Consider the following 18,554-nt stretch of genomic DNA (forward strand, 5'->3'; position numbering starts at 1 on the left):
GGGAGAACATACAATACTTGAAGGTAGATTCAAAGTAGTTTCCAGAAAAGAAGTTAATGATGCTGCTAAATTCCCCAGTGAAAATCCTTGCTAAGTTATGAGCACCTTTTCTACATGCCAAACGCTGTTCTAAGCATTCTACAAGATGTTAATTTATTTAAGCCTCACAACAACCTTATTAAGGTGGGCACCATTGTTATCATCATCCTTTTACAGAAAATGGTACCAAGACACAGAAAGGTTAAGTAACTCGCCCAAGGGCACACAGCTAAAATTTGACAGTCACGATTGAATTCCCAGCGGTTTGGTTCTGGACTCCGCACTCTTTTTCTCTATAAATTTATTTATTTTATTTATTTATTTTTGGTTGCATTGGGTCTTCGTTGCAGTGAGTGGGCTTCTCATTGTTGTGGCTTCTCTTGTTGCAGAGCACGGGCTCTAGGCATGTGGGCTTCAGTAGTTGTGCCATGTGGGCTCAGTAGTTTTGGCTCACTGACTCAGTAGTTGTGGCTTGCTGGCTCTAGAGCACAGGCTCAGTAACTGTGGCGCACGGGTTTAGTTGCTCTGCAGCATGTGGGATCTCCCCGGACCAGGGATTGAACCTGTGTCCCCTGCATTGGCAGGTGGATTCTCAACCACTGCGCCACCACGGAAGCCCTGGACTCTGCACTCTTAGCCAGTACATATGCTGCTCTTAGAAATGAGATGCTTCAGAGGAGATGCCAATTCCTGGGAAGAAGTGGATATTTTCCCTTAGATTAGATTCTGATACGATGCAAAGAACAGAGACTCTTGCACCAATACCAAAATAATTTCACTCTTCACCTTAATGCCACCCCCTCCTCCAAAGCAACTCCCAAACACCAAGAAAAGCAAGAAACGAAGCACATGCAAAGGAAATTACCACTAGTAGACATGTGCCCCCTGCCCCCACCATCCACCCAAGACAGCATCATCACAGTTCTCCTTGGATGGTCCACTCAGGCCAACGAACAGATCGTCTGAAAGGACACATGAATTCTGGGCCCTTCCAGGCTGTTCATGCTTCATTTCAAGAACTTCGGATTTTACTCTTTTCACAAAACCGGAATGACTGAGTTAGAATAGCATCTGAAGTCTTATTTTTCCATTATGAGCTCTTGTTTTCTCAGCTATCATGTAGGTTGAAGGCAGTTATATATTCCTCAAGGCAGCCTATACTAGGCATAAACATTTCCACAAACAGTAAATTGCAAAAAAGATCCAAAAAAACCTGCAAGCAGCTTCCTCCACCATTCTGTGAGCAGATTACCAGAAAGTGGTTCTGCCTTCATTGCTCACATATTTTGCGCAAACTGATAGGAGTAAAAGCCATCGTGCTGTACTGAGACCAGGGAATGGGAATCAGCTGAGGAATTAGGGGTTTTCCCATTTCTCTCCCTAAGGAGGGCAGACGTGTCAGGTTAAGGCTTGTTGAATTTGACATGACAACTTACTCAAGTTAAAATATCCAGAAATAAATATCATGAGTGAAAAAAGAAGCCACACTGATATTAAGAAATGAGATTTATTGCTTTGACATGGTAGTGATGTGGTCATGATAGGAAAGCCACTCTGGGTTCCCCTGGATGCAAAAGCCCAGGGACAGCAGAGCTCCCAGCTGAGAAACCTGTACACACACACAAACACACACACACACACACACACACACACACACACACACCGGCGGAAGGCCCAGGGCCTCCTGCTCTGAGAAGGAGACATCCTGGGTAGGATGTGAGAAACTTGAACACCTCTTGCTTGGATGGCTGCAGCTGTTGGCCTCAGACTCTGGTCAGGAAGAGTCAGTCTGAGGAGAGAGAAGGATGGAGGAAAGCCATCAGGGGGATCCTCATCGTCCCCAAAGGCCCTTTCCGGCCTGCAACACACCCTATAGAAGTTGATCTCTCCTTCTCTCCAAATCATCTCCAAGCACCCTTCCTCCAGCCCCCCACATCACTCCTCTCCCATGCAAAGCCATTCTCATGACCTAGAACTGGGTGTGTGTATTTGGGACCTCAACCAGGAGGATGTCCCACGGTGCCCAACACAGGCCTCCCCACCAAGGGCCTGAGGACCACTGTACGCGCTCCCCAGGCCACAGGTCGGTCCCGGCACACCCACACATGCCCTCTCCAGATGCCCTGACATACCACCCGAGCAAGGTTTTCGGAAGTAGATGATGAGGACTGAGCCAACAGTGATGCCCAGCACACCCAGGCCAAAGGCTACACCGCACAGCACGTTCTCCAGAAGATCCGAGGGCAGCACATTCTGGGGCACTAGAGCAAAAGGGGAGCCGGTCAGCCCAGAGACCTGGTTGGGGAGCCCCAGGGGAATGACACGGGTGTCTGGGATGACAAGGGAGAAACTGAGGCATGGAAGATTGAGGTCAGCTCAGAGTGAGAACAGACTAAACAAGGGCCCAGTGGAGAAAGAAGTCCTCCTGTGGGTCTACCCCCTTCTGCCCCCCAGAGGAACTAGGCTTCCATGGAGAAGTGTCTCACCCCAAAAGGCGATTGCTGTGTAGCTGTCAATCTCATGAGTCACGATGCAGGCGAAAAGATCAGAGGGTGCTGGTGTGAAGTTTAAGTAAGAAAAGGCCTGGAAGGTGAGTCCATCGACGGCTGAGACAAAAGTGGGCCTTGCTCCTTCCACAGGGGCCGAATCATGCTGCCATTTCACAGTCAGTGTGGGTGGGAAGAGGTTATTGACGAAACAGACCAGTGTGTTGGGCTTGCCGAACTCCAGGGGCTTCAGAGTGAACACCTCAGCGATGGGGAGGCCTGTGGGGGTACTGAGGTGAGGGAAAGAAGCGACTAACTTAGATGGGACCCCTGTGTGTGGAGGGGATGTGGCATACGGAGAGGACACGAGATAGGGGGAGCTAGGGCTCTGAGGGAGGTCTTCGTCTAGGCAAGAACCAGACCTGGACCAGAGCCAGGCCACTCTGGACCCTCCACCCTGACTTCCTGCAGCACTTCCTGTCTGGACCTCACATCAGCAACTGATCACACTCTGTCTTCTCATTAAAATGCAGGCACATTTTAATTAGGACTTTGGGATGAATAGATACACACTACTATATATAAGATCGATAATCAACAGGGACCTACTGTATAGCACAAGGAAATCTACTTGATACTCTGTAATAACCTATATGGGAGAAGAATCTCAGAAAGAATGGACATATGTATATGTATAACTGAATCACTTTGTTGTGCCCCTGAAACTAACACAACATTGTAAATCAACTATATTCTAATATAAAATAAAAATTAAATTTAAGAAAATAAAGATAACCACCACCACCAAAAAAAAGCAAGAACCAATCAGTAAAAAAAATTGAAAATACTAATTTTAAGGGTAGTTTCAAGGAACTATATGTTTGGATATATTTGAAAGACATCCTGATCACATCCATACTTTTTTTAAATTTACCTCATCATCCAATTAATGTTAACTCAGTTTTGATATGGTATTGTAGTTTAAATCTTGGCAAATGTACATTAAAAACACATTATGATTGCAAACTATTACGTTTAGAATGGATGGACAATAAGGTCCTGCTGTGTGGCACGGGGAACTATACCCAATTTCCTGGGATAAAGGAATGTATGTATGTGTATGGCTGGGTCACTTTGCTGTGCTGCAGAGACTGGCACAGCATGGTGTATCAACTACACTTCAATAAAAAAATACATTATGATGCTCAAACAAATATGGTAGAATAATAAAATAAATAATCATTAACAGAGCTTGATTAACCTATGTAGTTAAGCCTAGTTTACCAAGGCAGTTAGTACCATTTCACTACCTCAGCTGGGGCTTTCATCTACTACGATCCATCAGCATTTCCTAACAAACTCAAATTTTTTGGAAAAAAAATAATAAAATAAAATGTAGGCACATCATCAGATGCTTCTATTCTCCCCTCCATCTTGCTGAGCATCGTAACACAAGCCCTAATACTCAGTAGGCGTCTGTTGGTCTCTGTTGAATTCATTAAGTTCCGTAGTTTTGAATGCCTACTACATCCCAGGGACTTTTCTTCTGCCCCAAAACAAAAACAGAGTACAGGTCATGAGTGGTAGAAAAATCAATATCCAAGGAGAGAACCAGAAAGCAGGAGAGATGGGGAGCTGGTGAGAAGGGGAGTAATTCAGTGTATCATGAGGTTAAGAGGGCAGCCCACCCCCCAAAAAATCCCCTGACCTCTAGACACTGGGATTTGCCCTTCAAGCTCTGGGCCAATTTCCTCGACAATCGCCCGGCAGAATGCTTTGTCAAAGAAAATGTTGGAAGTATCTCGAGACTTGTGAGCCCAGTCAGCAAATTCAGGCAGGCGAGGCACTCGGATATTCTGGGAAAAGTCGAAGGAGAAAAGCTGGTCCTCGTTGAAGGATTCGGAGAGCCCCACGTTGGGATTCCCGATCTGGCAGTACATTGTGTGCAGGAACGTGTGGTTTTTCAGCTCATCCCTCCACCCTGGAGTAAGAGCTGCAAAAGAGACAGAGTGGTGTCCAAGGAGGTGGGAGCCACCTCCTCTTTAGCTTAGAAAACAGCAAGGCCTGCCTCAGGTAGAGGGGGGAGAGGTGGGTTGCCTCCCAGTGGGAGCAGAAAAGAAATTACGGGATCTCGCCAAACTTACCCAGCCCACAAAAAGGCCAACTGTTTAAAGTTGTAACAAGTAATTCAGAATCACAATGTTGGTTGTATCTTTGTGCCTAAAGGCACCCAGCCAAAGAGGTAAGTGGCGGCTAAAATCAAACCTGCATTCTGCTCACCAAACCATGCAACCTGGCATAGGGTTATGTCCTCCCAAAGGTCTCCACCTTTGCCTGATCCCCGGGAGGCCATCCTATTGACTTGCGAAGGGCCTGGATGAGTTCCCAGTCTTCACGTGGATATGTGAAGGAATGGCGGTGGCCTCCCTAAGCCATAGATGGCACTGCCCCATCCCATCCCATCCCATCCCATCCCCAGACACACATGGCAGACTGAAAAACCAGTCTCCAGGCTTCTTTTCAGCCGCTTCGTTGGCACCAGGCCTCTCTGAAAATAACTTCCCCTCCCTCAACCCTGCAGACCTTGCAAAGACAGGACTGGGGGAATGGCACCATAGCTGCAGGAAATAATCTCTAATTCTTTGAAGCTCCTGGCAGGAATCTCCCCAGCCAGGAGGAAATCTTCTACTCAAAACCCAATACCCAGAATGATAGAGTAAGAGGGGTCTTCCAGATTCTTCTTCCATTCTGCCCCACTCTTTTCAAAGAAGGAACTAAGGACCAATAAAGTTAAGAGACTTTTCAAGAATCATAAGGTGAATTGATGACAGAGTGCAGAGTAGACTCCCAAGTAGGAACAGTGGAAATAACACTTGTTTTGCTCAAATCCCTGCTCTACCACTTTCCAACGGGGTGAACTTCCACAAGTTACTTAAACTCTGAGTCTCATTTCCTTCATCTGGAAAGTGGAGATAATAATCTCTGCTTCAAGAGATTGTCTTCGATGAAACCTACAAAGCACCTCTGGCATTGTTTGCCATCCATCCATAGTATAGCTCTCTTTCCCAATTCTGCTATCGTTTCCACTCTCTCATAATACTTCCACCACTTACAAAGCACTTTCACCGCTTTCAAATGCCCCGGCTCCCTAGGTTCTACCCCAGTCAGGATGGAAGTAAAGGGGAGGTACTGCCATACCTTCAGGGGCAGTCCAGGACTGGGGCAGCAGCCACAGAAGGGGTAGCAGCCGTAGCAGCGCAGCTCCCTGGCTCAGCTCATGATCCATATCTTCACAGCTCCCAGTGGGCTTGGAGCTACCAGACGGCTGACCCAGGTCCCCAGATTCCTTCCCAGATCATGTTTCTCCAGCTCACTTCCCTAACTTCTCTTGTCTTTCCGGCTAAGCCAATCACAGAAAGTGTAGGGTTTGACGTCATCGGTCGCTGGGGAGAGACCAGGAGCGAGCACCCTTCTTAGGACTAGGCTCTTTTACCAGGCCAGCCTAGGGGCTGTAGATGGGTTGGGGAGGCAGTGGAGGAATGTCTGCCTCCTGGTGAGGATCCCTCTTTAGCATCTGGCAGTCAGCCTCAGCCTGTAACCCCACCAAGGGACTCTTCTGAGCAGCACTGCCATGTGGCCGAATAATAAACTGGGAAAGTTCATCTTCCCATGGTAACCCCCCAGGGCTCTTCAGACCCTGTCTTCTACCTCCCAAGCCCCCTCCTCTTTCTCACAAAATTTATTCTCCTTCAGGCTTTAGCTCTCTTCCTTCTGCAGAAATAGACTGAAAATGTAACAAGCATTAGGTCCAGGGCTAGAAATACCAAGATGAATAAGGCATATTCCTGCTTTCAAAGAGTTTCGAGTCTAACTTGGAGGGAGTGGGGGTGGTCACTGAATAAATAATTACATACAATGTAACATATTCAAATAAGACCAAGCCAAGTGTGTTTTGGAAGTATTTATTTCATGAGGATGGAGAAATAGGTGGGATGTAATTAGGAAGGCTACTAAGAGTCTTGAAGAAAAAACAGTTAGACCAGCAGAATGGGAGAAAAGAGAAAAGCCTTCCAGGGCAAGGGGTAGGCAAATGGGTGACGGTCAAAGGCCTTCACAGCTCCTTTCTTTGGAGACCTCTGTATAGTTGGGCATGAATGTTTGGAGGCTGCTCATGTTTCCCTGTTTGGTAACGGGCAGGGAGTGGGGATGGGGTCTCAAGATGAGCTAGAAAAAAAATTTTTTTTCAGGAATTACTCACTTTTTATTTATTTTTTCAATTTTGATTGGGGTATAGCTGATTTAAGATGAGCTAGAAATTTAGGCAAGAGCCAGATCACATAGGCTCTGTTATGCCACATGGAAGGTGTTTTTGTTTTTTGTTTTTGGGGGGTTTTTTGCCAAGCCGGGCGGCATGCGAGATCTTAGTTTCCTGACCAGGGATGGAACCCGTGCCCCCTGCAGTGAAAGTGCAGAGTCTTAACCACTGGACCGCCAAGGAAGTCCCAAGGAGGGTGTTTTTTATTTTACAGATGATAGAGACTTTAAACCGAAGGGTGACATAATCATTTTTAACATTTTAGAAAAATCATTCTGATGCTTCCAATAATGGTCTGGAGCTTGAAAAGAACTGAGGCCAAACTTCTGGTCAAGAGTCCACACATAGACTTTGTGATGTATATGACAACAAAATTAAAAGTTGCACACACATACACACACACTGCCCTCTGGTAGCAGCATAGCAATACTTTAGGCGAGACATGGTAAGAGCCTGAATTAAGTCTTGTACAGAGGAGATGGAGGGAATCAAATATTGATGTAATTAGGAAGTCGAATCTAAAGCACTGGCTGAGAATTAGATGTGGAGGGGTCAAGGAGAGGTAACACCAAGGTCTCCAGCCTAGGTGGCTGATCAATGATGGACTGAGTTGAAATAGAAAAGAAAGGCATAGAAGCAGAGAATTAAGTTCAGTTTTGTGTTGAATTTGAGGTGCCAGGGTAACTAGGAGGCATGAAGTAGATGGGTATGGATCTCAGGTGTGGGCTGAAGAACCCTAATTTGGGAGTCATCTGCACAAATGCTGAAGCAGAGGCAGTGGACAAGATCACCCACGTAGACTGTGCAGAGGGAGGGCACAAGGACACAGGTCAGATTGGGTTCAAACCCCAAACTCATACCAGTTATTCAGTATCATCCAGGATCCAGTCAGGAAGGTATGATCATTCTAGGTATTTCAGACTGAGGGGATTTAATATAGAGATTGGTTACAAAGGTATTTTTAAAAAGGCAAGACATGCAAGAGGGAAAAAGAGAGAGGCTGGAGGTGCAAATAGGACAGAGGAAAACCTGGAAATCAGAAGCAGCTCTCGCCCCTGAGCTGGAATTCATGTCTACACCTGCTGTTGTCCTGGAGGAGACACCATCACAGTCACTTCCGGATCTACCAAAAAGGCGCCATCTCCATCAAAGCTGGATCACTGAGAAGGTATTTCCTCTGCCCAGGAAGCTGGAGTCCAGAATCACCCATTCTTGCTGCTGGTACCAGGAGCTGCCACTCTCTTAGAAACTAAAGCAGGAAGCTTCTTGGTTTCTCCTGCCATCTGATCTCCCACCCATACCTCCTACTGAGAGAATCTAACAGGAATCTAACTGTCCAGGAAGGCTGGAAAATACACGGCCAAGCAGTCCATAACACAGTATAGGAGGCTGGGCTTGGCACCGATGCTAGATAATAAGCAGGTCACTGAAATACACTAATTTGTAAGAATCTGGTGGCACTAGGAGCACCCAGAGAGCTAAGAGAAGAATAAAGAAGAAGCAGATGCAGAGAAATAGAAGTGTTCCATGAAGAAGGGCAAGGTCAGCATTATCAAATGCTACTCAGAAGTCAAGGGAGGACGGGAAAGTGTCCTTAGATTTGGTAATTATGAGATGGGTGACAAATGTGTTGAGAGCAGTTTCAGCGTTGGAGTGGGAGTGGACTCCAGATTGTGGTGGGCTGAGAAGTAAGTGGGAGGTGAGGAAGAAACTGTCAGTGTATATGCTGCAAGTTTGATAGAGAAGAAAAAGAAAGACAGAAGGGGTGGGGGAAGAGGCAGTGAGAAAGATCTAATGTGGCAATTAAGTAATCTTAGAAATCAATCTATGTGAATATGGTCCTTTCAAAATCCATACTCCCTTTTGAGAAACAAATAACAGCAGCCATAACAGCCCCAAACAAAAACACCCCCATGACCTCCTGCATATTCTGAAAAGGGTACATATGTGTGTGTGGGTGTGTGTATGTGTGGTGGGGGTGGGCAGGGTGCCAGGGTTAGGCTGGGCTTGGAAATCATTGTGTTACACTCCAAGAAAAAAAAAGTAGAACATTTTCCTAATGTCTCATCCTTTGTGGATTAATCCGTCAGTAGCTCCTGCGGTGGGGAAGATTCAGCCCTTAGGAAAGTATTGATAGAAAGGAGGTCTATTGACATCACCAGAACTGCTGGTGGAGATAGATGACACACAGCCACCTGGAGTTCTAAACCAGTGGTGAGCAAATATTTTCTGTAAAAGACCCGATAGCAAATCTTTGTTCCTCGGAGTTTTGTTCTTAACCTTTTTACTAAGGAACACTGAAACTTAAATTTCATATAATTTTCATGAGTCACAAAATAGAATTCTTTTGCTTTTTTTTTTTTTTCAACCATTTACAAATGTAAAAACCGTTCTGAGTTCTTGGGCCATATAAAAATATATGGGCTGACTCTTGCTCAGAAACCACTGTTTGCTGAACATTGTTCCATGTGTGGTCAGAAATGGGATGGGGGACCCAAAATAAACGCACCCTCCAAAGAGCCCCATTCCTTTTTGGGGGTGGCAATTGGTTAATTAATGTATCATGTCCCAGATACAACACTGTTTGGAAGGATGTCTGCAGGAGGAGTGGGCACAGGAGGAAGAGGACTGGTGGGAGGGCTAGGAACAGTTAGAGCAGACCCTGCAACCACTCTGGGTGGAAGGAATGAGGCAAAGGGGGTCCAAGTTCTCCACCAAGAGTACAGTGTAGACAAGTCCAGCATGAGGAGAAATATAACTACCCATCATCAAGATGAAGGCAAGGTTGTGGTTAACTCCTTTCTCTCCCAGAACAAATGGGAACCAGTTCAAACATTTATAACTACCCTTCCCTCTATGTAATCCTCTTCCCGTCAGGACCCTGCAACAACCTCCATTAATACATATCTCAAAAACAGTCTCTCATCAGTTTGGGAAAGTGGGAATTGTGGTCAAGAGAAGGGCAAAGCACCAGTTCTGCATGCCAGTAACTCAGTGTCTTTGGTCATGAGACATGAATGCCTCTGAAAATAAAGGCATCACACCTGTAAACCCAGTAGGTCACAGCTTTCTAACACTCAGCTCTCCATCCCTTCCTAGTCCTGCCCCATCTTCTTTCTATTGACAGAGCCAAGTTTCCTGAAAAAGCCATGGGCAACCATCTCTCTACTTTCATACTTTCCATTTAATCCTTAACACTCAACAATGAAGTGGTTCAACATCTTTGTGTTGCTAAATCAAATGGACTCTTTGCAGTCTTGGCAACATTTGACACTGTTGGCCATGCCCTCCTTCCTAAAACGGTCTATTTTTTTTGGCATCCCTGACCGCACTCTCTCCTAGTTTTTCCTCCCACTTCTCTGGCGTCTTGTCACCTTCATGGACTCCTTTTTTCCAGCTACCCCTTAAGTGTTGGTATCCCTGGAGTTTTGTCCTCATCCTCTTTTCTTCTTATACTATACCCCTGCTCTCAATGGCATCTACTCCCACTTGTCTTCCGTTACCATCTATTTGCCGACGTTTTCCAAATTTCCCCCTTCAGCTCAGATCTGGCTCTGATTCCACACCATCCATACACCCAACTGCCTTTAGGTATCTCCACTTGGATGCTGTACAGCAGTTCTAAAACTGTACTCTCCACAAAATAGGGTCCCTCAAGAAATTGTTTAAAATGTAAATTCGATAGTAGCAATTTTTCATTTTTAAATTTATTTCAACACAGATGTAATAAAACACCAAACATGTTTACACAGTAATTTTTATGTAATAATTTATTATATTTAATAAGGTCATTTTTGGTTGTAAGCAACAGAAACCAACTCTAGCTAACTTAACTTTTAAAGGGACGATTTATTGGACGGACAGAGCTAGCTCAGAAAATCAAAAGATGGGTGGAATCAGCTAGGCTCAGGAAGAGGAGCCACAGGGTCCTTAGCAGCAAGGGTTGAGTTGCCATTAATATGCCGCACCTTCAAAGTCCTCTAGCCTCTATCTTTCAAATTTCACGTTGCTGAGAGGGACAATCAGACGGGCTCAGCTTATATCAGGTGTGGACCTCGGGATCAATTAGTGATGGCCAGGTACAATATCACCTCTGTGTCTTAGAGCTATTCCCAGAGAAGCGAGAATTACCACGAACCAACCACCTCAGTATAATTATCTTAAACATACGGCATCCCAGACAACTGTATTAGATCATCTGAGGCATAAACGTGAGGTTAAGTCTGTGCATTAACACTCAGAAAGCATCTCCCAATTAACTGCCCAAGTGATATATGTCATCTACTTGACCTCTGGTCTGTCACAAGTCTTGCCACAAATTCAAAATATACTTATGACCTCAGTGTTGATTAATTATATAATTATAATATTTGTATTCCACTAACTGATTTCCTTTGGATCTATGACTAAGTTTAATTTTTTTTTTTTTACTATGGAAAATTTCAAACATACACAAAAGAATCTATTAAGCCTCCACGTACTCTTGTTTAAGTTTCAACAATTTTCAACATTCTAAAAGTCTTCCATTTTTGTTTCATCTATTCTCCTGTTCCACACACTTTTTTTTTTTTCTGGAGTATTTAAACAAATTCTATCATTATATTTCACCAGGAAACATTTCTACGGGTATCTATAATGACTTTTTCCTTAATGTAACTACCATCCTATCACCACAAGCACCAAAATTAAAAATGATTGCTTAACTTCCTTTAACCCAATCTGTGTTCATTTTTCCCCCACTATCTCAAAAATGTCTAAGGGTAAGTTTTAAATGAAAAGCAGTCTTGTGGTTTTCAAACTTTGCCTTCATATTTTAAAATTTAGTGAGTTTTCTATTTTACATGATGTCTCATAAACCTCTGTTGAATGTTCAATAATGAATTTTTAGGCAAATTAAGTTCAGGAATTACTACACTGAATGTAGCTCTATCTCAAAATTTACAAAGCTAAACTCACCACCTTCCCTTCCCAGCATGTTTAAGCTCCCGTATTCAAGACCTCAGTGTATAAGTTGACCGTCCACCCAATCAGATGAGTCACAAATACGGCAGTCAACCTTGACAACTTCATCTTCCTCAAACCTTCTCAACCAACTGTTCACCAAGTCCTATCAATTCTACCTCTTCCATATCTCTTTAGTCTGTCCTCCATTCCCACTAGTTCAGGCCCTCATTGGTTTGCTTGTCTTTTTCCTGGATCACTGCAATTTTCTTAGAACTGCTCTTTCTCCAATCTTATTCTTATTTTCCAGTGCTGCCACAAGGATCTTTTTATTAGGCACTTTTGATCACATCATACTTTTGCAAGAAAGCCTTCAATGGCTCTCTACAATCTGCTTTCCTTGGCATGATCCTTAATGATCTGGATCCACTTAACCTATCTCTATACATCATTTGAGATGAAATCTCACCTCCCTCAGGGAGCCTTGGAACCCAGAGTGGAGATGAGTGACTTCTTCAGTATGCTTCCACAGCACTGGCCTGTCCTTACCATCATTTGTATTGTATTATGCTCTTCTGTTTATGTCTGCTTCGGTCACCTCACTTCCACTGCAAGGTCTCAAGGATCTCTTCCTGGTATTTTTCCATTTTCAGCATCTACCAAGAAGGCCCACCAGCAAGTGACTACTCATTGGATGAATAAATGGGCTGTTGGTTACTGAAGGTGTTGAAGCTGGGCCTAGAAGAGCCTTCAAGCATTAGATGAATGATAGGTCATTCCTTCTAACATGGATATTTCAACAGTAAATCTGGGGTTCCCTGGTGGTGCAGTGGTTAGGAATTCACCTGCCAAAGCAGGGGACACGGGTTTGGGCCCCGGTCCAAGAAGATCCCACATGCCTGCCACAGAACAACTAAGCCCATGTGCCACAACTACTGAGCCTGTGCTCTAGAGCCCACAAGCCACAACTACTGAACCCTCGTGCCACAAATACTGAAGTCCGTGGGCCTAGAGCCCGTGCTCTGCAATAAGAGAAACCAACGCAATGAGAAGCCCGCGCACCGCAACAAAGAGTAGCCCCCGCTCACCACAACTAGAGAAAGCCCGCGCGCAGCAACAAAGACCCAACACAGCCAAAAAAAAAAACAACAACAGTAAATCTTACCAGGCATGTCTGTGGGCCACTCTACAGACATCTTCACTCCCACTGCCTTCCCTGTGCACCCCACTCATCTTCCCATTTTCTTCCTCCTCCCTGCCACAGCCTAATTCAGAGAGTAAGACTGCCCATCCAGCTCCCACCTTTACCCTCATTCCCAGCTCAGTGATCTCTTCACATCCATATTCATTGTTCCCTTTTAGCTGTATTATTTGAATACAGCAATCCTGTCAACTACACTACAAGGTTGGAATTTATTACTGCCATTATATAAACAAGAAATCTGTGGCTCAACGAGGTTCATTCATTTATTTATTTAGCAAATATTTACTGATTACCCTCTATGTACCTCGTAGTATGCTGGGCACCAGACACCTACATGACCAAACTTATAAGCTAATGAAAACAGAGGCATTAAACAAGTAATCATACGAACCTACGAAACCAAATTGTAAAAGGTACTGTGAAGGAAAAGAACGGAGATCCATAAGAGACACTAAGTGAAACGGGGAACCTAGTGATATTGAGATGGGATCTGAAGGGTGAGTAGGAGTTAGCCAGGCAGAGGGGGAAGAAGAGGAAGGCCCTGAGGCAGGCAAGGAGCTGGCTCCTTCAGGGAGGTGAAGACCTGTGTGGCTGGCATATTATTAGTGAATAAGAGAGCACAGACAGCAGATGAGGCCACAGGCAGGAAGAAGCAAGACCACGTGGGACCTCGTGGTCCACAGCGAGGTTTGCATTCTCCTCTAAGTGTGATTAATTCTAATGCTATGACTTTATTCCTTTTCATTCCATGGGTGAATGTGTGCTGTGATTCCTACCTGACCTACCTCCAGTCTCTCCAAAGCCAATCCATGGTGCACACTGATGCCAAGTAACTTCCTATAAAGGTAGCTCTTCCTTCCCCTCTCAAAACTTAAACAGCTCCCCCCTTTCTATGAGATTCAATCTGAATTACTTGGCCTGGGTTTTTCAGGTTCCCCATACTCTGAATTCTATCCCCAGACTACAAAACTGCTCTCCAATATCAGTAATGATCACCAACAACCTAGTGAGATTTCCCCTTTCTTCATTCTCTCACACCCTCTGCAGGATCTTGTCTCTTCATTCAATCAGAACAGGGGTTTTTGGGAATTCCCTGGCAGTCCAGTGGTTAGGGCTCCGCGCGTTCACTGCCGGGACCCGGGTTCAATCCCTGGACAGGGAACTAAGATCCCGCAAACCGCATGGCGTGGCGAAAAAAAAAAAGAAAAAAAAGAACAGGGTTTCTTAACCTGCAGTCCACATGCCATAAAATTCAGGGGTCCATGAACTTGGATGGAACAAAAAGAGTCACCTTTATTTTTAAGAACATCTAATTAACTGAAACTTAATTTTATGAATGTAGAAAACAAGTCTTTGTAGTACGAGCAGTACCTGTAATGTCATCAATAGAAATCACCATCAATGAATATTTTCATATCATAGCCATCTCAAAATACCTCTACAACTATGAGTTTAGACCTGCAATAAATCATTTTATTTATTGTATTAGTATTCTATTAATAAGGGAACACATTATTACTAGATCATCACACATTTCTTTTAATATTTTGATAACTGTGTATTTTACTTATGCATTTACAAATGTTATTGTCAGACAAGGTCCAAAGGCTCCACCAAACTGCCAAATAAGTGCATGGCACAAACAAGCTTAAAAACTCCTGATTAGTCATTCATTCGATAAACATGAAATCCTCACTGCAGCCCTCTCTTGTTCTGGCTTCCTCATATTATGTTGTTCTGCTTTTCCTTGTTTGATGCTCTTACACTGGTTTCTCTTCCTGTTCTTGCTGTGTGAGGATGCAACCCAGAGTGTGATCTTCAACCCACAACTAAATTGTTCCATACTTCCTCACTTATAAATCTCACCTACTTACCTGCATGACTGATTCAAACTACACCTCAAAGGTGACTTCCAAATCTACCTCAACTAATCTTTTTTTTCCTCGAACTTCAATCTTTGATTTTAAAATACCTGCTGTGGGGCTTCCCTGGTGGCGCAGTGGTTGACAGTCCACCTGCCGATGCAGGGGACACGGGCTTGTGCCCCGGTCCGGGAAGATCCCACATGCCGCGGAGCGGCTAGGCCCGTGAGCCATGGCCGCTGAGCCTGCGCGTCCGGAGCCTGTCCGCAACGGGAGAGGCCACAGCAGTGAGAGGCCCGCGTACCGCAAAAACAAAAACAAAAACAAAAACAAAAAACCTGCTGTGCCTAACAACCAGAATAACATACCACCCAGAGACAGACTGCCTGGGTTCAGATCCCAACTCTGTACACTTATTAAACACGTAACTGTGAGTAAATTATTTAATATCTCTTGCTTCAGTCGCTTCATTTGAAAAATGGGAGTGATAACAATAGTATCTACTTTATAGGGTTATAAACATTAGAAGAGTTCCTACATGTAAAGCATTTATAATAGGGCCTGAGACATTTCAAAAACTCAATGAATTTTAGCTATCACCAGTCTCACCTCCTTCCAACACGTGGCATTTTTATTTGGTGTTTATTAACAGGTATAGTGATAGCCACTGGGGATATGAAGATAGGATTCCTATCTAATGACATAATTCCAATCAAGCCATTGCTCAAAAAACTTCAGAGGCTCTCCACTAGGTCCAAACTTAACAGCACCGGAAATCATCATACTGCCTCAAATAAATGTAACTTCCAATCTCCTCCGGCTCTACTTCTTGTAGCTTATATTTTACTCGGGCCAGATTGGACTGCAGTGCTCTGTGAAAATGACCTGCTCTGTTCTGTCTTTCCTCACACCATCCCAGTGTCTCAAATGTTTATCTGACAACAATAACTTTGTTTATGATTATTTCCCCAATACTACGCATGGAGCCCCCGCTCCAAACACATACATTACAATCTTACCTAAGTCACATACTTATGTAAACATCAACTTCCTTCAACATTTGCTCACTTTGTGAGCACCTCATATTGGTCAGGTCCTGAGCCAGGAGCTGGGGGCATTTAAAATAAAAACAAAACAAAACAACATGGCCCTGTTCTCAAGATCAAAGTCTAGTAAGGGAGAGAAACATGTGGCATCACATATATGCCATTCACTGTGAAAGGTGCAATCATAAGAGAAAGGGACACCAAGGGATGAGCAGTCAACTCAATTTGGAAGGCAAGGATAGGCTTTTCAGATGATGGTATTTGGGCTTAGATGGACTGGAGAAAAGCATATTTCATGTAGTGAGAGCAGTATGTGTAAAATACAGTGTAAAACAAAATGATGTATCTGGGGAACAGTTCAATACGGCTGGAATATAGGGCCCAAGAGGAAGTGGCTAGACATGACACTGGAGAGCTGGGCAGACCTCTCTGGCAAGCACAGGAATTTGGACTTTATCACACAGGCAATGAGAAATTAATACGGGGCTTAAACAGTAGCATATGGCTAGAGTTGTATTTTGGAAAGCTCATTGCTGGCAGTATTGTGGCAGAGGCAGAGAGAAAAATCTAGAGCAGCACTGTTCGAGAGAACTTTCTTCAATGATGGAAATGTTCTATAATTTGTGCTATCCAGTATGACGGCCACTAGCCACACATGGCTAATGAGAACTTAAAATGAGGCTAGGGCATCTGAGGAACTAAATTTAAAACAGTATTTAATGTTAAACAGCCACTTGTTGCTACCATAGTGAACAGTGCAGCTTTAGAAATAAGGAAATCAGTTAGGAAGCTGTTGATACAGCTCAGGTGATAGGACTAGGACAGAGTGTGAGTCAATGGCTGTACTAGAGGCACAATGATAAGCCTAGGAGATATAATGTTGTGAGAAAAAGAAATCAAGAATGGCTCCCAGATTCCAGGCTTTTTGATTGAATAGCTGCCATCAGCCTGGATAATACAGACGGAGCAGGTCTAGGGTACATACAGATTGTATCAATTTTGAAAACGTTGAAGTGTCTGAGGATTATCCAAGTGGTAAAATTCAGTAGTGAGTTTCGCTCAGGAGAGTCCTCTGAACTAAAAATACAGATCTGAGAGGCTCTGAGCCACTGAGATTACTTAGAGACGATGAACAGAACTAGAAGCAAACTGAGGCAAAACCCTGGCAAACATCAACAGGGCCGAAGAAGAAGCGTCCACAAAGGAGACCAGAGGAACAGTTGGACTAGCAGGAAAAGTTTTCCCGTTGCGGAAAACAAGTGAGAAGTAGTCACAGAAATCAAGGGTGTAGAGAATTTCAGGAAGGAAGCGTGATCAAATGTCAAATACTTCAGAGAGGTCAAATAAGGTGAGAACTGAAAACTGCTTCCTGACTTTGCCAATTAGGAGGTTCCTGGTGACATTTGCCAGGACAGTTTCAGTAGTGGAAGAAACGAGCTAGAGTGGGGAATGAGGCAGAGAGAGGAACATTAAGATGACAATTTCAGGTCTTGACTGCAGGGGAGCTGAGAGTTAGATAAGCGAGTCCACAAGGGAATACAATATTGATAAGGTTGTCTTTCTTATCTTCTTTTTAGGCTGGGAAACCCGTATTAAGGGATTAGTTAAAAATACTAATTGGTAGAAAATGGAGGAGAGCTTCAGAGTAACAGATAAGATTGACCAGGTCAAAAGGAAAATACATTTCTTTAATCCGAAGAGAGGACTTCGAGTACAATGGTGGTAAAGGAACACAGACACGGCCCAGTTTACAGGTGGGAGATGGAAAGCCAAGAACTCTCGCGCAAGCTGGCCTTTCTGTTCCGTTCTGCGGGTGGGGGTGGGGAGTTATGAACTAGAGTGAATATTTGAACCACACTGAGGGTCAAGGGAGGGATTACTGCCCATGAACAAGTAAAACGTCGCCTTTAGGTGGCAACCATCCCTAGATTAGACTTTTATGGGTTTTATTCAACATGAGCAGAGGGTAAAGCCTTAGAAAAAGCCTAAGTGTTTTAACTCAAATGATCGAGACGAGCCCAGTAAAGAAGTAAAAGTGATCAAAAGGCCGGCAAGTTTTGCAGCAGGCAAAGGAGTCCAGGCTCCGGCAGGTCTCAATAAAGTAAGGAACTCCAGGTAGACTCAGGGGAAATGAGAGGTTAGAAAGCGGCCTAAGACAAAGAGACCGAACAAAACGCCCACACCAACCGCCCGCACCTCCTCTCCCCGCCGCAAGCACAACGAGGGCGGTGACAACACTCCCGTCGTGGAACCACACTACAGCCGGGAAGAGACCCCACCCTGCAAACCCTCACAACTCCAGGTCCAGGCCCCATTCTCCTCCACTGACAACAGCACGGCGGCGCGCGTTCCCACTGCACTCCGGCTCGGGCGTCCCAAGCCGCACCCTCCACCTGCGGTAAAGGAACCGAGGCAGGGCTCCCCCGGCTGCCCCGCGAGGCCGCCCGCAGTGGGGTAAGGCCTGCTGAGGCGGGAGGCCGGTGCGCCGCTCCCGCTTCCGCCCCACCCACCGCGCGCGCTCCGAGCCCCGCCGCGGGAGTTACGGAACCCGCCCTCACGCCTGCGCACTGCTCTCCCCGCGGCCTCCCGCTCTCCTTTCCCCTCCCCCAATCCGGTCGCACCCATGCGCCTGCGCTGTGCACGTTCCCGGGCTGCGGCAGC

At 44.9% G+C, this 18,554-nt stretch overlaps 1 protein-coding gene across 1 annotated transcript; it reads right to left on the reverse strand.

Moving 5' to 3' along the window:
• Positions 1-1,587: 1,587 nt before the first annotated feature.
• Positions 1,588-5,911, reverse strand: LOC115844143 (HLA class II histocompatibility antigen, DM alpha chain). The gene is made up of 5 exons (XM_030840974.3): positions 5,724-5,911; positions 4,234-4,518; positions 2,526-2,804; positions 2,172-2,300; positions 1,588-1,828 (listed from the first exon to the last, which is right to left on the reverse strand). The coding sequence occupies exons 1-5, from the start codon at positions 5,809-5,811 to the stop codon at positions 1,824-1,826; spliced, it is 786 nt and encodes a 261-aa protein (XP_030696834.1). The 5' UTR covers positions 5,812-5,911; the 3' UTR covers positions 1,588-1,823.
• Between the last annotated feature and the right edge of the window lie 12,643 nt (positions 5,912-18,554).

This window comes from Globicephala melas, chromosome 11 (genome assembly GCF_963455315.2).
Source record: "Globicephala melas chromosome 11, mGloMel1.2, whole genome shotgun sequence".
Classification (NCBI taxonomy): domain Eukaryota; kingdom Metazoa; phylum Chordata; class Mammalia; order Artiodactyla; family Delphinidae; genus Globicephala; species Globicephala melas.